Source organism: Heteronotia binoei, chromosome 16 (genome assembly GCF_032191835.1).
Source record: "Heteronotia binoei isolate CCM8104 ecotype False Entrance Well chromosome 16, APGP_CSIRO_Hbin_v1, whole genome shotgun sequence".
Taxonomy (NCBI): domain Eukaryota; kingdom Metazoa; phylum Chordata; class Lepidosauria; order Squamata; family Gekkonidae; genus Heteronotia; species Heteronotia binoei.
This window is the reverse complement of record NC_083238.1, coordinates 54,535,852-54,556,113: the sequence shown is the minus strand read 5'-3', so window position 1 is coordinate 54,556,113 and position 20,262 is coordinate 54,535,852. Positions and strand designations below refer to the sequence as shown.

At 49.8% G+C, this 20,262-nt stretch overlaps 1 protein-coding gene across 1 annotated transcript in view; it reads right to left on the bottom strand.

Annotated features, from left to right (window-relative positions):
- MFSD6 (major facilitator superfamily domain containing 6) overlaps positions 1-20,262 on the bottom strand; it is a 40,709-nt gene that overhangs the window by 5,655 nt on the left and 14,792 nt on the right. Inside the window, exons 2-5 of the mRNA XM_060257233.1 lie at positions 16,477-16,574; positions 4,395-4,556; positions 1,966-2,064; positions 955-1,235 (exon numbers count right to left, since the gene is read on the bottom strand). Of these exons, the coding sequence (XP_060113216.1) occupies positions 955-1,235; positions 1,966-2,064; positions 4,395-4,556; positions 16,477-16,574 (640 nt within the window). The remainder of the gene's footprint in view (positions 1-954; positions 1,236-1,965; positions 2,065-4,394; positions 4,557-16,476; positions 16,575-20,262) is intronic.

Sequence of the window (20,262 nt, the reverse complement as noted above, 5' to 3'; positions counted from 1 at the left end):
TCGTCGCTTGCATTTAACCTGCGGCACAAGGACTGCAGACGTGGGACCGATGCTCCTCTGGTGCCCCAAAGCGGATGTCAATTCGCTGGAATCAACAGACAAGGTGGACAACACAAGTAACAAGACTGAGTTGCAGCCGTTCATTTATATACATATTTGGTTTATTATTATTTCTTTAAAAAGCTGATCGCAGGAGTGGAATTCTAGCAGGAGCTCCTTTGCATATTAGGCCACACATCCCGATGTAGCCAATCCTCCAAGAGCTTACAAGGCTCTTTTTTGTACGCTCCAGGAGGACTGGCTACATCAGGGGAGTGTGGCTTCATATGCAAAGGAGAATTAATTAATTCCTGCTAGAATCCCACCCCTGCTGATCTGTAATCAGCAATAAGCATGTGAGGTACCATCAGAGGAGTGCACCGAAGGCCCCTCCTATTTTCCCTATCTAGAAGATGATATATATTTGTAGGCTACATAAGACTTGGACCGTGGGTCCGTTTGGTCTGGCGGAGGGCCTACACCTATTGCAAGCAGGTATTCTGTGGCCAGCAGCTGATGAGCTGACCACGCCTGAAGTTATATAACCCCTTTCTAAGGCGCCTACGGACCGGCCCACCACCACATCCTGCAGCAATGCCACTCGCTGCAGAGTGTGTTTTGTGTAAAGTACAACGTTCATCCGTCCACCTGGTCCGACTGAATCAGAAGAGCACCCCACCAGAATTCTGCACCGCCATAACACCGATGCGTGAGTGTCGCTGGCTACTTCCAGCTCCACTATTCCTTTCGGTGGCTCTACATTCTTAAAGAAAGGGTTCGGCAAGGTTCGATTTGCTGGGTGCAAAATTTGCGCTTGGCTATCTCAAGGCTCCCGATAACGGACCCCTGCTGTTCTCGTTCCCGAAGAGTGCCCCGCTCTTAGAAATAGCTTTTCTGCAGTAAGGGCTGCGTTACCTGCAGAGGCTGGCTCTCGAAAGCCTGGTTGCTCTTGGAGAGCTTCACCATCTCCTTGATCTGGTAGACGGCGTAAGCGAGAGTCACCCACGGAGAAGAGCTGACCCCCCAGGCGGGTTTGTTCACGTCTTCCTGCTCTTCCTGGTGCCTGGTCTTCTTGGGGGGAACCCGGGGCTCCGGCCGAGGCAGGATGTCTTCGGTCTGTGGGTGGACCAGATCGATCGTGGCGATGGGCACCGGGCTGGAAGGCACCGGGATCCTTTCGGCCAGCATGGTCTTTTCTGGAAAGGTGAAAAAAACCATGAAAAGATCACCATAAAGCAAGGGTGTCAAACATGCGGCCCGAGGCTGAATCAGGCCCCCAGAGGACTCCTATCAGGCCCCCGAGCTACTGGCTGTCATCTGTTTCCTTCCCCCTCTCTCTTGCTTCCTTCTGCATCTCAACTTGCTTTGCAAGGATTGCTCAATCGCACAGCAGAGTTACAGAGCAAAACCTCAGTTTTCTCCATCGGATGAGGCTTCTCCCCCTTCCTGGTCCCCTGGGGAGGGAGGGAAAGAGCCAGAGTTTCCTTTCCTGGATCCCATGGGAGAAATACAAAGAAAGCACCTTTAAGACCAACAAGTGCTAATGTTTTAAGCAAGTTTTATTTTAAGGGGGCGGGGGTTATTAAAAAAAACCCTTTAGTCTTGTTTGTCTGTGTCCTTTAAAAAGTTTATAACTCTGCTACCTAGTAGGTAAACACATGGCCCGGCCCAACAAGGTCTCATTTATGTCAGATCTGGCCATCATAACAAATGAGTTTGACACCCCTCCCCTAAAGGAAAGAAAGTCAGCAGGGCAATCAAACACAGGAAATTTTTTAGATTCCTGACTACAGGAAGTTGTTCGGTGCTAGGAGATTACTGGACTGCTGTACGGACACTCCTAAGTGTGTCGCAAAAAGATCGCAAGAGTTCGGCAGGAGTCCTGTCTCAAGGTTGCCCGAACGGGAGTAGGCATGGCCATTTTACCTTCCTGCTCATCGGGAACCGCCAGCCACTGGATTAAGGCGAAAAGCAAGAGGATCACGAGACAGGCCATTCCAATCCCTCGGAACGTGGAAGCCGCCCCTGAGGAGAGAAATTGACTTAGCATCCGGCCTTGATTCTGCCAAAGAGAGAAGGAGGTCTGACTGAAACAACGGAGAACAATGAAGTGTCTGCGTGAAACTCGGCGACGGGAAAGCTGGGCCCCGTAGCAAAGCGTGGAGATGAGGTGTGGACCCCAGATGAGGAAGGTGGTTTCCAATCCTGGCCTGTGAACGAGGGGGGGGGGGGGGGCTGCGTTTTCTGAAGGGAAATCACTGGGAGCTGCTGCAGGCCAAGAATCTACAAAACAGAGATGAAGATCGAACTTGGGCAGAAAAGGGTGACATTTCAGAAGCAGCCCATCGCAGCGTGAACAAGTCCCGTCTCCTTTCTCTAGGCTGTTTCTAGAGAGAACCATCTGTTGTCGTGTCCCTTGTCTAAACCATCGGTTATTGGAATGTGACGGACAATGTGAGAGACATTTCAGAAATAAGTAAAAAAAACCATAATTAATATAAATAGCTGTATCTCACTCATCTCCACAGCGGGGATCCAAAATGCCTCACAACACCATTCTCCCCCCCCCCCTTCCATCCTCAAAACAACCCTGTGAGGTAGGTTAGGTTGAGAGACTGTGACTGGCCCAGGGTCACCCAGCAAGCTTCCAGGGAGGAGTGGGGACTTGAATTGGGGACTCCCAAATGCTATTCCGCCACAACCATGCCACGCTGGAAGAAAGACTACAATGTGTTCTTGCTGCTCTCTGACTCCAGGGACAGAATCTCTCTCATCAAAGCGCAACACCCAGCCCTTTCCTTCCCCAAAGGAAACAGTATGTGCTTTTTAAAAACTTTCGGAAGTGTTCTGGAAACCCAGCTTTACCCATTTCAGTATTGTTGTGTCTGCTTTAATATGGACTGTTTGGGAGAGAGTTCCAGAGAAGGCGGCTGATCCTTTTAAAGAAATTATTAACAGTTTTTGCGCATGCGTTACAAGCAACAAACGTACCACTCTTATAATCGTCAAGAGGAAAGACAGACACACGTGTAAGAATATTGTATACACAGCTGTCAATTTTTGAAAAAAGAGGGATCATTGAGTCTTATCTGATTGAGCCAAATCTTCACTCCTTTTTTAGGGCGGTCGGTCTAATAACCATAGGGGTTTCTTTACATTTCGTAATCCATTCTAAGGACAATGTTCTTTTTCCAATACCCTTATTCTTGCGGCTGTTATTAAATGTAAGATGATATGTACTGCTTTTCTGGGAAGTAAAGACATACCATTTAACAGAACAACATTGGAGAAAGTCAGGAAATTCTTCATTCAAACTAGGGCTCATTTTGCAGCAGGAGCTCCTTTGCATATTAGGCCACACCTCCCTGGTGTAGCCAATCCTCCAAGAGCTTACAGTAAGCCCTGTAAGAAGAGCTTTGTAAGCTCTTGGCGGATTGGCTACAGCAGAGGTGTGTGTGGCCTAGTATGCAAAGGAGCTCCTGCTACAAAGTGAGCCCTGATTCAACCCATTTTTCATCTCCACCACCGTTGAAAACCGATATTCATTTTGCCACCACAAAAATCAGCACTGGCGAACCAACAATATTGACAAGGGCCCCCGTAGCTCCCATAAATGTTTTGCCCATTTGTTGGTGCTCCAAGTTCTGCTGGTGGAAAACATGTCCAGTAGATTCTCTCTAAATAGTCTCCCACGGCACCTTTAAGAATTAAACTTTATGGGCCGTAAAGGTGCCCCTGGACTCAACCTTTGTTCTGTTGCTTCAGGCCAACGCGGCTGCCCACCAGAATCTAGCACAGAAACAGATAACGCAAAGCCCTGGGTGTTTATGAAAGCCTGTACATCTTCTGAGATTGTACAGCCCAAATCTTTCTCTCCTCCAAACTGATAAAGAGAATTTGGAGTTAGAAGACCGCAGGTTTATACCCCGTCCTTCTCTCTGAATCGGACTCAGAGCGGCTTACAATCTCCTTTATCATCTTCCCCCACAACAGACACCCTGTGAGGTGGGTGGGGCTGAGAGAGCTCTAACAGAAGCTGCCCTTTCAAGGACAACTCCTATGAGAGCTAGGGCTGACCCAAGGCCATTCCAGCAGCTGCAAGTGAAGGAGTGGGGAATCAAACCCAGTTCTCTCAGATAAGTCCACGCACTTAATCACTACACCAAACTGGAGTTAACATTGATACCCTTCTTCAAGAGCCAAGACAGCTTCTGCTCTCTGGGAGGTAAAGCTTTCTCAGGAACGTAGAAAACGCTTTCAAAGAACAACATCAGAGCATGACCGACACGGGGAACAAAAGCGTGCCCACACGGGGCACAAGCACACCGGAGCGCAGCTCTGCTCGTTTCTCTTACCGAAGTAGTTGACCAGGACGCCTCCAACCATCGCTCCACAGCCTCTGCCCAGGCCCAGGTGAAGTCCCTGGAGGATCCCCTGAGCAGAGGTTCTGAGTTCGGGAGGTACCGCGGCGCTCAGGTAGGAGATGCAGGCTGCCCAGACGGCTGCGTGAGTCACACCTGTGAAGAAGGAGGCAGGTTAAAAAAAATTGGGCCTCAGGTTCTTAAAGGGGATTTATCTTCATGAAGACAATTTCTGATAAGGAACGTCATCTACTGAGACATGACATATCCCAGGCCTCCACAACAGTGTTCCCTCTAAAATGAGTTAGCGTGAGGTAGCTCACAGTTTTTTAGCCTCCAGCTCACACATTTTTGTCTCAGCTCAGGGAAAATGGCCCCAGAGCCAACTAATTGACACAGTAGCTCACAACTTGAATGCCAGTAGCTCACAAAGTAGAATTTTTGCTCACAAGACTCCGCAGCTTAGAGGGAACACTGGTCCCCAACATATTTGTTGATGTCTGACAAATTTCTGGCTCAGCATCAGGAAGAACTTCCTGACAGAGCAGGTTCCTCAGTGGAACAGGTTTCCTCAAGAGGTGGTGGGCTCTCCTTCCTTGGAGGTTTTTAAACAGAGGCTAGATGGCCATCTGACAGCAATGAAGATCCTGTGAATTTAGGGGGAGGTGTTTGTGGGTTTAGAGTGGTTCCTCAGTGGAACAGGCTTCCTCGGGAGGTAGTGGGCTCTCCTTCCTTGGAGGTTTTTCAACAGAGGCTAGATGGCCATCTGACAGCAATGAAGATCCTGTGAATTTAGGGGGAGGTATCTGTGAGTTTAGAGTGGTTCCTCAGTGGAACAGGCTTCCTCCTCGGGAGGTGGTGGGCTCTCCTTCCTTGGAGGTTTTTAAACAGAGGCTAGATGGCCATCTGACAGCAATGAAGATCCTGTGAATTTAGGGGGAGGTGTCTGTGAGTTTAAAGTGGTTCCTCAGTGGAACAGGCTTCCTCCTTGGGAGGTGGTGGGCTCTCCTTCCTTGGAGGTTTTTCAACAGAGGCTAGATGGCCATCTGACAGCAATGAAGATCCTGTGAATTTAGGGGGAGGTGTCTGTGAGTTTAAAGTGGTTCCTCAGTGGAACAGGCTTCCTCCTCGGGAGGTGGTGGGCTCTCCTTCCTTGGAGGTTTTTCAACAGAGGCTAGATGGCCATCTGACAGCAATGAAGATCCTGTGAATAAGGCAGATCACGAGAAGGAGGGCAGGAACAGGAGGCATTAGCGAATTTCCTGCATTGTGCAAGGGGTTGGACTAGATGACCCTGGGAGGTCCCTCCCCATAGTAGGGTTGCAGCCCTAGGTGCGGGAATACCTGGAGATTCTGAGAAGGGACGTCTGTGGGGTATAATGCCATAGAGCTCACCCTCCAAAGCCGGCAGGAGAACAGATCTCTGTCACCTGGAGATCGTGGGAATGCACCAGGCCCCACCTGGAGGGTGAGAGTACAATCCGAGAGAGGTCACGATAATGGATAACGCAACAAAAAATGCAAGCGAGTGACCAATTTACTAAGAAGTATATAGAAACCAGTCCAAATGTCCAAAACATGTGCATTCAAGTCCCAAAGTAGTGTGGTGACAAGCCAATTGATTAAGTACTTGTTTCTTTCCAGTCTCCATCAGACCTGGGACCAATATTGATTCAATTATATAGATTATTTACACAATTATATAGATTCTTTACACAATTTTCCAAAAAGAGGGACGCAGAGCATCTCCAGCAGCAATTTCACCTCGGCTACAGCTCAGTATGTGGCTTCTTGTGGCGACTGAGCTATAGCCGAGGTGAAATTGCTGGAGACGCTCTGCGACCCTCTTTTTGGAAAATTGTGTAAAGAATCTATATAATTGAATCAATATTGGTCCCAAGTCTGATGAAGACTGTTAAGGAACAAGTATTAATCGATTGGCTTGCCACCACACTACTTTGGGACTTGAATGTACATGTTTTGGACATTTGGACTGATTTCTATATACTTTTTAGTAAACTGGTCACTAGCTTGCATTTTTTGTTGTGTTACCCACCTGGAGGTTGGCAACCCTAGCAACAAGTGTGTGTGTTTGACTGATTTATAGTTTGCCCTCCCTGGTGACATTAGCATCATTTTATGCGCCAAACTCCGATCAGATGAAATTATTTGAAGATGTTTTAATACAGTTACAAACGTTTCAAGAGGGAGATGCAATTCTGGGAGGGTCTTAATTTTATAATACACCCACAACTAGACAGATCTGGAGCTCCTTCAAAAAAGAGTAAAAACAATGATCACCTCGAGATTAGACTACTGTAACTCGCTCTACATGGGGCTGCCCTTGAACCTGCTCCGGAAACTTCAACCGGTCCAGAATGCGGTGGCGCGGAGAGCACAACTTGGGCTCTACCCAACTGTATTTCCCATTGTTAAAAACAAAACAAAACAAGGAATGGTGCTTTCTTCCCAAAATAATTTTTTTAAGCTCAGCACACAAACCAGAAAGGGGAGAAAAGTCTCTAAGTTTCTCCTCCATCAAATTTGGCACACAGGGAAAAGAAGCCCCTGGGGATATTTCTTCCGCCTTCGAAGCAGTCTCAATTCTGCCTGCTGGAATCCCGCCCCCCATCGTTAATCTGCAATTAATACTTTAGCAGTTTCAAATGCCATTAAAGATTACCGTCCTCATTTAAATCCATTTTAAGATCATTGCGGCTAATATATGTCCGCGTTCCCCATGAGACTTAATCATTGCGCTTTGATGCATCTGCCGTGAGAACACGAACCCAGTTTGGGCTAGAACTCAAATTTCGTTTTTCGTCCGCATTCTGTCGTGCTTTTAAAAAACTCACTTGTGATTTTATTTTTAAAAAGGCTCAAAGATGCTTCATATAGAACAGGGACGACCAACGGTAGCTCTCCATATGTTTTTTGCCTACAACTCCCATCAGCCCCAGGCAGCATGGCCAATGGCTGGGGCTGATGGGAGTTGTAGGCAAAAAACATGGAGGGCTACCACTGGCCATCCGATACAGAAAACAGCCTTCCTTTCCCTTGGGCAGGACGAGCGAGAGTTTCCCGAGCATAAACACATGAAGAAGAAGAAGAGGAGGAGGAAGAAGAGGAAGAAGAAGTCTGCAGATTTATACCTCGCCCTTCTCTCTGAATCAGAGTCCCAGAGCAGCTCACAATCTCCTCTATCTTCCTCCCTCACAACAGACACCCTGTGAGGTGGGTGGGGCTGAGAGAGCCCTCCCAGAAGCTGCCCTTTCAAGAACAACTCCTGCAAGAGCTATGGCTGACCCAAGGCCATTCCAGCAGCTGCAAGTGGAGGAGTGGGGGAATCAAATCCGGTTCTCCCAGATAAGAGTCTGCACACTTAACCACCACACCAAACTGGCTCTCCAGTTGGGAAGGGCAGGATATAAGTCGAATAAACCATTTGGGAGGGCAGGATATAAGTCTAATAAACAGCAGCTGCGCTTTCAAGGACAACCTCTGCCAGAGCTATGGCTGACCCAAGGCCATGCTAGCAGGTGCAAGTGGAGGAGTGAGGAATCAAACCCGGTTCTCCCAGATAAGAGTCTGCACACTTAACCACCACACCAAACTGGCTCTCCAGTTGGGAAGGGCAGGATATAAGTCGAATAAACCATTTGGGAGGGCAGGATCTAAGTCTAATAAACAGCAGCTGCCCTTTCAAGGACAACCTCTGCCAGAGCTATGGCTGACCCAAGGCCATGCCAGCAGCTGCAAGTGGAGGAGTGAGGAATCAAACCCGGTTCTCCCAGGTAAGAGTCTGCGCACTTAACCACTACACCAAACTGGCTGGATATTGGATTTATATCCCGCCCTATACTCTGAATAGCCCCAAAATGCTCTGCTGGCGTTCCCTTGTGTCATGGAAGGAATTCTACTTATTGGGTGAAACCTGTTCAGACTTAACACACCTTTACCAGGTTGGTTCGCGACCTGTGAGGTAGCCCTGGCCGCCCCACCCTTGAGGCTGGCAAAGAGCCACAGCAAACAGCCAAGTCCATGTCCCGGGTGACCTCGGCTACACAACAGAAATTCTACTGCTCTATTTTAGCTTTCCCCAGGGCTTTTTTTTGTAGCAGGAATTCCTTTGCATACTAGGCCACACCTCCCCCCGATGTAGCCAATCCTCCAAGAGCTTACAGGGCTCTTCGTACAGGGCCTACTGGAAGCTCCAGGAGGATTGGCTACATCACAGGGGCGCGGCCTAGTAGGCAAAGGAGTTGCTGCTACAAAAAAGAAGCCCTGGCTTTTCCTAATGCGCAATTTGGGAACAGCGCATCCAACAGGCAGCCTGAGGCAACTGCTGAAGGTGCCAAAGATCCCTACTGCTCATTTTCAGGTTTTTCTAATACGGAGTTCAGGGGCAGGCCATTTGCAAGGTGGACCTAGGTGACTGCGTGGAGCGCCAAGGAGCAGGGGGCACTAGGGTCATCAAAAGACGCTAGCCAGGGAGAGCAGCAGCCACTGGTTTGATCCATCCGGGCTTTTCTCATGTTCTTAGGAAGGCCTCAGCCTCTCTGCCCTGTTGTTGGCCCTTCAGAAGAACTGGCTGGCCAGTGTGTGAGACAGGAGGCTGAACTGGATGGACCACTGGTCTGATCCAGCAGGGCTCTTCTCATGTTCTTAGGAAGGCCTCAGCCTCTCTGCTCTGTTGTTGGCTCTCCAGAGGAACTGGTTGGCCACTGTGTGGGACAGGATGCAGGACTAGAAGGACCACTGGTCTGATCCAGCAGGGCTCTTCTCATGTTCTTAGGAAGGCCTCAGCCTCTCTGCTCTGTTGTTGGCCCTCCAGAGGAACTGGTTGGCCACTGTGTGAGACAGGATGCTGGAGAAGATGGACCATTAGTCTGATCCAACAGGGATCTTCTTATGTTCTTAGGAAGGCCTTGACCTGTATGCCCTGTTCTTGGCCCTCCAGAGGAACTGGCTGGCCACTGTGTGAGACAAACCACTGGTCAGATCCAGCAGGGCTCTTCTCATTGTCTTCTGCCTGGAATGGCCTAGAAAAGGGCCACGGGGTAAGAAGCAGCCATAGAGCATTATGCACAAATGGGATCTCAGTGGTCATTCTCATTGTCTCTAAATGGTTCTGGTGCTCTACCCCCCCATCCCTCCCAGAATGGAGATCAGGCAGCACAGTTTGTTACTTAATTAAATAAGCCATTCATTAATTCATTCCCATTCATTCATTCATTTTCATGCATTCATTCTCATTCATTCGTAACCCACATTTCTCCCTAAGTGGGGACCCAAAGTGGCTCGTGTCTTCTTCTCTCCTCCATTTTATCCCCCGAGAGCCCCGTGAGGCAGGTCAGGCTTTGAGAGCGTGACTGGCCCGAGGTCACCCAGCAACCTTCTGTGGCCCAAGCCGGGGTTCGAACTCAGGTCTTCCAGATCCTCCCGTGACTCTCTTAACTGCTACACACTAGTGTGGTTCCATTCTTCCACAAATCCCACGATGACAGATGAAAAGCACATCGCAAGAGGAAGGTCAAGTCAAACCACAAGGCTAAGGCTGGCTAGCCTCCACACGTTGCGAAAAGCACACACTGTCCCTGTCACATGCGCAGGAACACAAAACGCATACAAATACATCACGCCCCTGCTGCACACAACCGGCAGGTGGGCAGACGGCCACAGGCCAGAACTGTCTAATCCGTGCACTGCAAACTTTCTCCATCCCATGCCAAAGAAACAGGCTATTTCGACACAAGACCGCACTGACAACAGACCTTGCTGGGGAGAACAGAGACAGTAGAGGAAGAAGACAATGGGAAAGGACAGTGCGCACAACCCCCAACCCCCCCACCCCGTCCCCCAACATTCCTCCCTCTAAGCTGTGTTGCGAGCAAAAATTCTACTTTGTGAGCTACTGGCATGAAAGTGGTGAGCTACGGCATCAGTTAGTTGGCTCTGGGGCCATTTTCCCTGAGCTGAGACAAAAAGGTGTGGAAAAAGGAAAGGTCCCCTGTGCAAGCACCAGTCGTTTCCGACTCTGGGGTGACGTTGCTTTCACGACGTTTTCACAGCAGACTTTTTACAGGGTGGTTTGCCATTGCCTTCCCCAGTCCTCTACACTCCCCCCCCCCCGCAAGCTGGGTACCTCTATTACCGACCTCGGAAGGCTGATTCAACCTCGAGCCGGCTACTTGAAAACCCAGCTACCGCCGGGGATCGAACTCAGGTTGTGAGCAGAGCTTAGGACTGCAGCTTTAACACTGCGCCACGGGGCTCTTAATGCGTGAGCCGGAGGCTAAAAAACTGCGAGCTAGCTCACACCGACTCAGCTTAGAAGGAACACGGCCCCCAAAGGGACGGCTGGCAATGAGACAGGAGGGAAAAAGAGGGACCCGGCAGTTTGCAAAGAAGAAAGCCAAAAGGGTTCGGCGACCATGTCAGGGTCAAGCGTGGGGTAAGGCCTCCCCACCCGCCTCTCCCAAACCGCATCAGAGCTGCGATACGTTGGCCTGGTAAAGACCAGAGCAAAATCCTCCTCTTCTCAAGGGCATCCGCGAATGGCACAGGTGGTGTGCTTTGAAATTTGTGTGGATTCAGCGACGTTATCTGATCCTGCCTACCTGAACACGGAGTGCCTAGAAATGAAGGGAAGGAGCTGATGAAAGGAAGCCGCTGGTTCTTAGGGTGGAATCACAAAAAGGTAAAAGGAGGAACGGCTCTTTTTGAACCGTGTCTCTCTACGGCTAGCGCAGCGGCAGACCACTGGAAGAGAAGTAATCCCGGAGATCAGGTGTGGAACAAAGACAGAAGAACCGGCATTCTTCAAACTGCTTTTTTGACAACCCTCCCTCATTTGAATATTAAGCCACACCTCCTGATGTCACCATTGTTGCACGCGGTGCTTTTTTTTGGTAGAGAAAGCCCAGCAGGAACTCATTTACATATTAGGCCACCAAGCCAGTCAAAACTGAATTCTTGTGTGTTCAGGCTCAAAAAAAGAAGAAGAGCCCTGCTTGTATTACAAATGGACTCTTCCCTTCTGTACATACATAAGTGCTGTCAAGGCAGAACTGACTTATGGAGAAGTAAGCAGGGGGCTTTCAAGGCCAATGAGAAGAAGGGGTGGCTTTGCCAATGCCTTCCTCTGCAGAGGCATCCTTGGTGGTCTCCCATCTAAGTACTGACCCTGCTTAACGTCTGAGAGCTGACGAGATCGGGCTACGGATCCTACACTGCTTTCCCTCCTCTCTTCTGTACCAACTCTAATATTAGTCAAGCTGTATAGCCACGTTAGTCTGTTTGTAGCAGTAGAAAACAGCAAAAGGACGGGTTTCCATTTCTGGGTGACTAAATGCGTTGCCTTCCAGGGAGATAACTGAAGAAGTGAGCTGTGACGCTCAAAAGCTGATCCTCAACCACAAATTTTGTTAGTCTCTAAGGTGCTCCTGGACTCTCGCTCCAAAATTAAACACGGAATCATAGAGTCGGAAAGGACCTCCGGGGTCATCGAGTCCAACCCCCTGCACAATGCAGGAAACTCACAAACGCCTCCCCCTAAATTCACAGGATCCTCATTGCTGTCAGATGGCCATCTAGTCTCTGTTTAAAAACCTCCAAGGAAGGAGAGCCCACCACCTCCCGAGGAGGAAGCCTGTTCCACTGAGGAACCGCTCTAAACTCACAAACCCCTCCCCCTAAATTCACAGGATCCTCATTGCTGTCAAATGGCCATCTAGCCTCTGTTTAAAAACCTCCAAGGAAGGAGAGCCCACCACCTCCTGAGGAAGCCTGTTCCACTGAGGAACCGCTCTAAACTCACAAACCCCTCCCCCTAAATTCACAGGATCTTCATTGCTGTCAGATGGCCCTCTAGTCTCTGTTCAAGAACCTCCAAGGAAGGAGAGCCCACCACCTCTTAAGGAAGCCTGTTCCACTGAGGAACCGCTCTAAACTCACAAACACCTCCCCCTAAATTCACAGGATCTTCATTGCTGTCAGATGGCCATCTAGCCTCTGTTTAAAAACCTCCAAGGAAGGAGAGCCCATCACCTCCCAAGGAGGAAGCCTGTTCCACTGAGGAATTGCTCCAATGGTCAGGAATCCTAGAATCATAGAGTTGGAAGGAACCTTCAGAGTCATTTAGTCCAACCCCCTGCACAATGCAGGAAACTCACAAACCCCTCCCCCTAAATTCACAGGATCCTCATTGCTGTCAGATGGCCATCTAGCCTCTCTTTAAAAACCTCCAAGGAAGGAGAGCCCATCACCTCCCAAGGAGGAAGCCTGTTCCACTGAGGAATTGCTCCAATGGTCAGGAATCCTAGAATCATAGAGTTGGAAGGAACCTTCAGAGTCATTTAGTCCAACCCCCTGCACAATGCAGGAAACTCACAAACCCCTCCCCCTAAATTCACAGGATCCTCATTGCTGTCAGATGGCCATCTAGCCCAGGGGCGTCGAACTCATTTGTTATGAGGGCCAGATCTGACATAAATGAGACCTTGAGAAGCCAGGTCATGTCGGGCTGGGCCATGTGTGTACCTATTTAAGATTACACAGCAGAGAGATAAATTTTATAAAGAATGCAGACAAACACAAATATATATTTTTAAAAAACTTAAAACAGGCTTGAAATGTTAGCAACTCATTGGTATACATGCTGTCTTTGTATTTCTCCCATGGGATCCAGGGAACTGGGCAAAGGAAGCTCTGGCTCTTTCCTTCCTTCCCCGAGGGGACTGGGGGGGAGCCTCAGCCAGTACAAGGAAGAAAGGCTTGAGCTCAGAAGCTCTGCTGTGCGATTGAGCAAGCCTTGCAAAGCAAACTGTGATGCAGAAGGAAGCCAGAGAGGGGGAGAAGGATGCAGATGACAGACAGTTGCTCGGAGGCCTGATAGGAGCCCTTCAGGGGCCTGATTTGGCCCCCAAACTGCATGTTCGACACCCCGATCTAGCTTCTGTTGAAAAACCTCCAAGGAAGGAAACTCAGACTCATATGCGAAAACTTCAAGGGTGACACGAAGCCAGGTATCTCTAAACCCCTCCCAATTTACAACGAGCAGCTGTCTGGCCCCCTCTAGTTCCCTTTTGCAACGGTGAATTTCCCGCTCACCGCCTTCCTACTTCACAGGTCTTCCTTTCCACCTCTTTAATGGGCATTCTTGGAATCACTGGTAGCTGAATGGCAGCTGAGAATCAGGGGGAGAACTGGTTATTCCTGTATTTGTCGCTAGCTATTTATTCTCTTTTTTAAGGGCTAAAAAACAACCGCTCCCTGTCAGGACAGGAAGGCAGGAAGCCGGTGTGCCCGAGATGCTGAACGCTTTTAGAATACCACGCCGGAGCCTTTCAATGAGGCCCTGCCTTATTTGCAGTGGGCATGATCTCCTGTCTCTTTGTTTAGATACTGGGTGGGAACCACCGTCCGCTCCCATTGCTGAGGCAATCTCAGATTAGCCGCAGTATCCGCCCTGGACAACAGTCCTCTACCACGGCGACCGCAATAAGACATTAAAAAAGATATTATAGCTTTGGAAAAAGGGCAACTAGAGTGATTCAAGGGTTGGAACACTTTCCCTATGAAGAAAGGTTAAAACGCTTGGGGCTCTTTAGCTTGGAGAAACGTCGACTGTGGGGTGACATGATAGAGGTTTACAAGATTATGCATGGGACGGAGAAGGCAGAGAAAGAAGTATTTCTCTCCCTTTCTCGAGAACTCGTGGGCACTCAATGAAATTGCTGAGCGGTTGAGTTAGAACAGATAAAAGGAAGTACTTCTGCACCCAAAGGGTGATTAACAGGTGGAATTCACTGCCACAGGAGTACTGCCACAGGAGTACGCCAAACTCCAGAGTACCCGTACCCGGGCTTTCTCTGTTATGGCTCCACAGCTGTGGAATCAGCTTCCAGAAGAAATGCGGGCCCTGCGGGACTTCGAACAGTTCCGCAGGGCCTGCAGGACTATCCTGTTCCGAATGGCCTTCACTGAGTAGAACTGCTAAGTAAAACTTGCCATCTGGGGGTAATAGCACAAAATATTAATTTTATTGTTTTTAGAATTTTAATGGATTTTAATTAATTGTAGTTAAAATGCTATATTATACAATGTATGTATTGAATTCTTGCTGTTAGCCGCCCTGAGCCTGCTTCGGCGGGGAGGGCGGGATACAAATAAAATGTGATGATGATGATGGTGGTGGTGGCTGCAAGCATAGGCAGCGTCAAGAGGGGATTGGATAAGCATCTGGAGCAGAGGTCCATCAGTGGCTCTTAGCCACAGAGTATTGTTGGAACTCTCTGTCTGGGGCAAATGATGCTCTGTATTCTTGGTGCTTTGGGGGGGGGGGGCAACATGGTGAGGGATTCTGGTGTCCTGGCCCCACTGATGGACCTCCTGATGGCACCTGGTTTTTTTGGCCACTGTGTGACACAGAGTGTTGTACTGGATGAACCATTGGCCTGATCCAACATGGCTTCTCTTATGTTCTTATGTGACACAGAGTGCTGGACTGGAAGGGCCATTGGCCTGATCCAACATGGCTTCTCTTATGTTCTTATGGGACACAGAGTGTTGGACTGGATGGGCCATTGGCCTGATCCAACATGGCTTCTCTTATGTTCTTATGTGACACAGAGTGTTGGACTGGATGGGCCACTGGCCTGATCCAACATGGCTTCTCTTATGTTCTTATGTGACACAGAGTGTTGGACTGGATGGGCCATTGGCCTGATCCAACATGGCTTCTCTTATGTTCTTATGTGACACAGAATGTTGGACTGGAGGGGCCATTGGCCTGATTCAACATGGCTTCTCTTATGTTCTTATGTGACACAGGGTGTTGGACTGGAGGGGCCATTGGCCTGATTCAACATGGCTTCTCTTATGTTCTTATGTGACACAGGGTGTTGGACTGGACGGCCCATTGGCCTGATTCAACATGGCTTCTCTTATGTTCTAATAAGGCTGCATGAAAAGATAAGGATCTCTCCATTGGAGTCCAGTTAGCACTTTAGAGGCCAACGTTTTCTCCTTCTCCTGAAATACTGGAACTTAAGGGCACCCAAAGATGCTGATGGACAATAGGTTCAGGGCAGGCAACAGGAAAGCTTACTTTATTTAGTGAAGGATGCAAATGTGGAATCCGCTGTCAGAGGGTGTTGTGACGGCCACTGCTTCCAAAGGGGATTTGAAAGATTCAGGGAGGAAAGGTCTACCAATGGTTACTAGCCATGGTGGCTATGGGGAACCTCCACATTCAGAGGCACTAAGTCTTTGAATCTCAGAGCAAGGAGAAAACAGCAGGAGAAGATCTCGGCCTCTCTGCCCTGTTGCTGGCCCTCCAAAGGAACCAGCTGGCCACTGCATGAAACAAGATGCTGGACTAGGTGGACCACTGGTCTGATCCAGCAGGGCTCCTCTTATGTTCTTATGAAAGCCTCAGCCTCTCTGCCCTGTTACTGGCCCTCCAGAGGAACTGGTTGGCCCCTGTGTGAGACAGGATGCTGGTCTAGATGGACCACTGGTCTGATCCAGCAGGGCTCTTCTGATGTTCTTAGGAAGGCCTTGGCCTCTCTGTCCTGTTGTTAACGCTCCAGAGAATTTGGTTGGACACTGTGTGGAACAGGATGCTGGACTAAATAGACTATTGGTCTGATATGGCAGGGCTCTTCTTATGTTCTTAGGAAGGCCTCAACCTCTATGCCCTGTCGTTGATCCTCCAGAGGAACTGGGTGACCACTGTGTGAGACAGGAGGCTGGACTAGATGGACCACTGGTCTTCTTCTGTTCAGAGCTTTGACTCTCAAAAGCTTATGCCCCGAAAACCTTCTTGGTCTCTGGCATTACTGGATCCAACGAGCTCTTCTACAAACCAACATGGCTACCCTCCTACAAACCAACATGGCCGCCCTCCAACAAACCAACATGGCCACCCTTCTACAAACCAACATGGCTGCCCTTCTGAAAGGATCTCATGGTTACTGATCGATGGGGTGCCCCAACGACTCTAGGTTGGTGCTGAATTGTGGCTTGGACGACAACACGGATCTTCCGAACTCCTGGTTTGCGCGTTCCTTACCTTGAAGGACTTCCATCGGGAGAACTGTCCAGGCGTTTTCCAGATAGGAGATGTAAATATACCGGGCTGTATTGCAGGCAAGGCCAATATACAGGACCCTGAAGGAGGAAAATAAGGAAAGTGGGTGGTTCCTTGGACACATTTCATATCTTTAAACATTTTATACCTTTAAGCATACAGCCAAACAAAATCCGTTTCCTCAGAGCTGTTCCCATTAGAAGAAGAATTGCAGATTTATACCCGCCTTTCCCTCTGAATCAGAGACTCAGAGCGGCTCACAACCTCCTCTATCTTCTCCTCCCACAACAGACATCCTGTGAGGTAGGTGGGGCTGAGAGAGCTCTCCCAGAAGCTGCTCTTTCAAGGACAACTCCTGCGAGAGCTATAGCTAACCCAAGGCCATTCCAGCAGCTGCAAGTGGAGGAGTGGGGAATCAAACCCGGTTCTCCCAGATAAGAGTCCGTGCACTTAACCACAACACCAAACTGGCTCTCTTAGAGGATTGGCTACATCAGGGGTGAATGGCCTAATATGCAAAGGAGCTCCTGCTAGAATTCCACCTCTGGTTTCACCTAACTTTTGAATGGGTTTTCAAGGCCAGATGAACCATTAAGCCAAAACTTCTATGGTTGCCACCTGCCAAATGGGATTAAAACTGATTCACTAGCAGGGGTCATTTTGCAGGAGGAGGAGGAGGAGGAGGAGGAGGAGGAGAAGGAGAAGGAGAAGGTGAAGAAGAAGAAGAAGAAGAAGAAGAAGGTGAAGAAGAAGAAGGAGGAGGAGGAGGAAGAGGAAGATTGTGATTGATATTCCTCCGTCCATTCTGAATCTCAAAGCGGTTTGCAATCTCCTTTACCTTCCCCCCCATAACAGACACCCTGTGAGGTGGGTGGGGCTGAGAGGACTCTTTCAGCAGCTGCCCTCTCAAGGACAACCTCTGGGAGAGCTATGGCTGACCCAAGGCCATTCCAGCAGGGGCAAGTGGAGGAGTGGGGAATCAAACCCAGTTCTCCCAGATAAGAGTCTGCACACTTCACCACTACACCAAACTGGCTCTTTCTGAATGAATTTAGATATTTATATTTATTAACAAAATTTATACTCTGAATGTCTGCTCTCGCAAGGGCCGCTGAGGTGGCTAATAATTTAAAATATATATGATAAACAGGGTTAGAAGATGTCTTCTTTTTGGGTTGGAAGGGAAGGACTATTCCTAGTTTGTGGCAATTAACACAGTTTCAGTAGCAGGGGTATTTAAAATTATTTTTGTCAGTTTGAAGTAGTCAGTTGGGAAATATCTCCTCTCTTTTTTTGCAAATATAACCCCATGATAAAATTACATTTTGAAACCATTAAAATCAACCCCTTTCCCCAAACACACAAAATTAAAACAAAGACGTTGAGATATGCACAAATACATAAAAGTGCCAATTAAGAAGACTGGCCAGGAAGGAGGAATTGCTGAAGGAAGGCCGAATGGAACAAAAAAAAAGGATTCACGAGCTGGTCGAAGGCAGCAAAGAAGGCGACAGGCGTCCATAAATTAGATCAAGATGGGCCAGTGAGTCTCTCTGTCTGTAGCAGTAGGAAAGAGTAAGAACCCAAGAACATCTTAAAGACGAAGAAAATATGCGGCAGGGGCCCTGACTTGTATAGGAAGGAGGGGAGGGAGGGAGAAAGTAAGGGAGGAAGGAAGGGAGGGAGGGGAAGGAAGGAAGGGAGGGAGGAAGGGAAGGAAGGGATGGCAAGGAAGGGGGGAAGAGAGGGGAAGGAAGGGAGGGAGGGAAGGGAGGGGGGAAGGAAGGAAGGAAGGGAGAGGAAGGGAGGGGGGAAGGGAGGGGAAGAGAGGGGGAAGGAAGGAAGGGGGGAAGAGAGGAGAAGAAAGGAAGGAAGTGAGATGAAGGAAGGAAGGTAGGAAGGGAGGGAGGGAGGGAAGGAGTAGGCTTCCCAACCCTCCCGCCCTGGCGGGGGGGCCCCAGAATTTCCAGCCTCTTCCCCCACTCCCCAAAAAAATGGAAGCGGGGGGGAGGGGGGAAAACGGTGCCAAGGAGCATGGCGAGCCGCCCCATCCCGGAGCGGGCGAAACCACCACGCCGCTGCCGCCCCCCTCCCCGCCCACCACAGCTGCTCCTCCGAAATGGGCCCAGGCTGAGCCCATCTCGGAGGAGCAGCCAAGAGGCAGCAGCAGCACAGGCAAAACCAGAGAAGGAGAAGGCGGAGGCAGGCCAGGAGCATGGCGAGCCATGAATCCGGGCCCTTCTAGGACCCGGACTCGTGGCTCGCCACGCCCCCGGCCCGCCTCCACCCCCCCTTCCGAATCCACCCCAGAGGCGAAGCGGAGCGGGTGAGGCCACCGCGCCACCCCCCCCCATCTGCTTCTCTGAGATGGGCTCAGCCTGAGCCCATCTCGGAGGAGCAGCCACGGCGAGCGGAGAAGAGGCAGCAGCGCAGCGGCGTCGCCCGCTCCGAGACGGGGCGGCTCGCCAAGCTCCCCAGCGCCGTTCCCCCCCTCCGTCCTAGCTCCACCCCAGTGTCTCCTGGCTCCACCCCCAAAGTCCCCAGATATTTCTGGGATTGGACTTGGCAACCCTAGGAAGGAGGGAGGGGGGAAGGAAGGAAGGAAGGAATGGAGGGAGGGAGGGAGGGGAAAGCAGATGGCCAGGCCAGCTTACGATCAGTTTACCACTTAAAAGAACAAAACCTTTTTATCGGCCCCCAGTCTTAGCAAGCCTCCCTTCTGACTCCACGCAGGCCTTTGGTTCAACCCGCAAAATGAAATGCCGCCCGAGGTCGTCTCCTGAAAAGGACCTTGGGCCTCTGAGGTCAATCTTCCGGGAGCCAGTCCAAAGGCAACTTTCAACAGGCCTCGCCCTGTCTTTTAAAAGACTACTTAGCATGAGAGACGTCTTCAAGGTCTGTCATTAAGACCTTTCTGTTGAAAGTGGCCCAGGTAATATTCTCCCCGTCCTTGCGTGACCCTCAGCCTGCCAGATCATCGAGCATTGTATTCACGGCTAATCCCGAAATGGGGACCAACGTCTGCATCGAGCTAATTCACTTGAGGGAGTTTTTTTTCCCAGTTTCTCTGCAAGTCTCTGCTGGATCCCTTTCTTTCCCTTCTTCCCAGGGATGATTATAACCGATAAAAGGCCACCGAGCGAGGGTCGCCAGGTCCGATTCAAGAAATATCTGGGGACTCTGGGGGTGGAGCCAGGAGCAAGGATGTGACAAGCACGATTGAACTCAAAGGGAGTCCTGGCCATCACATTCAAAGGGACTGCCCGCCTTTTAAATGCTTTTCCTTCATTTGGAATAATGAAGGATGGAGCACCTTCTTTGGGGGCTCATAGAATTGGACCCCCTGGTCCAATCTTTTTGAAACTTGGGGGGTGTTTTGAGGAAAGGCACGGGATGCTATGCTGAAAATTTGGTGCCTCTGTCTCAAAACATCCTTCACCCCAGGGGGTGGCTGTGCCCATTTCTAGGATTGCCAATTCTGGGTTGGGAAATTCCTGGTGATTTGGGGAGTCGAGGCATGGAAGGTCAGGGTTTGGGGAGGGGAGGGGCTTCACTGGGGTATAATGCTAGAGCAGGGGTGGCCAAAGGTAGCTCTCCAGATGTTTTTTGCCTACAACTCCCATCAGTCCCAGCCAGCATGGCCAATGGGAGTTGTCGACAAAAAAAAATCTGGAGAGCTACCATGGGCCACCCCTGTGCTCGAGAGTCCATGCACCAAAGCAGCTGTTTTCTCCAGGGGGGGACTGATCTTTGTCAACTCAATGGCAA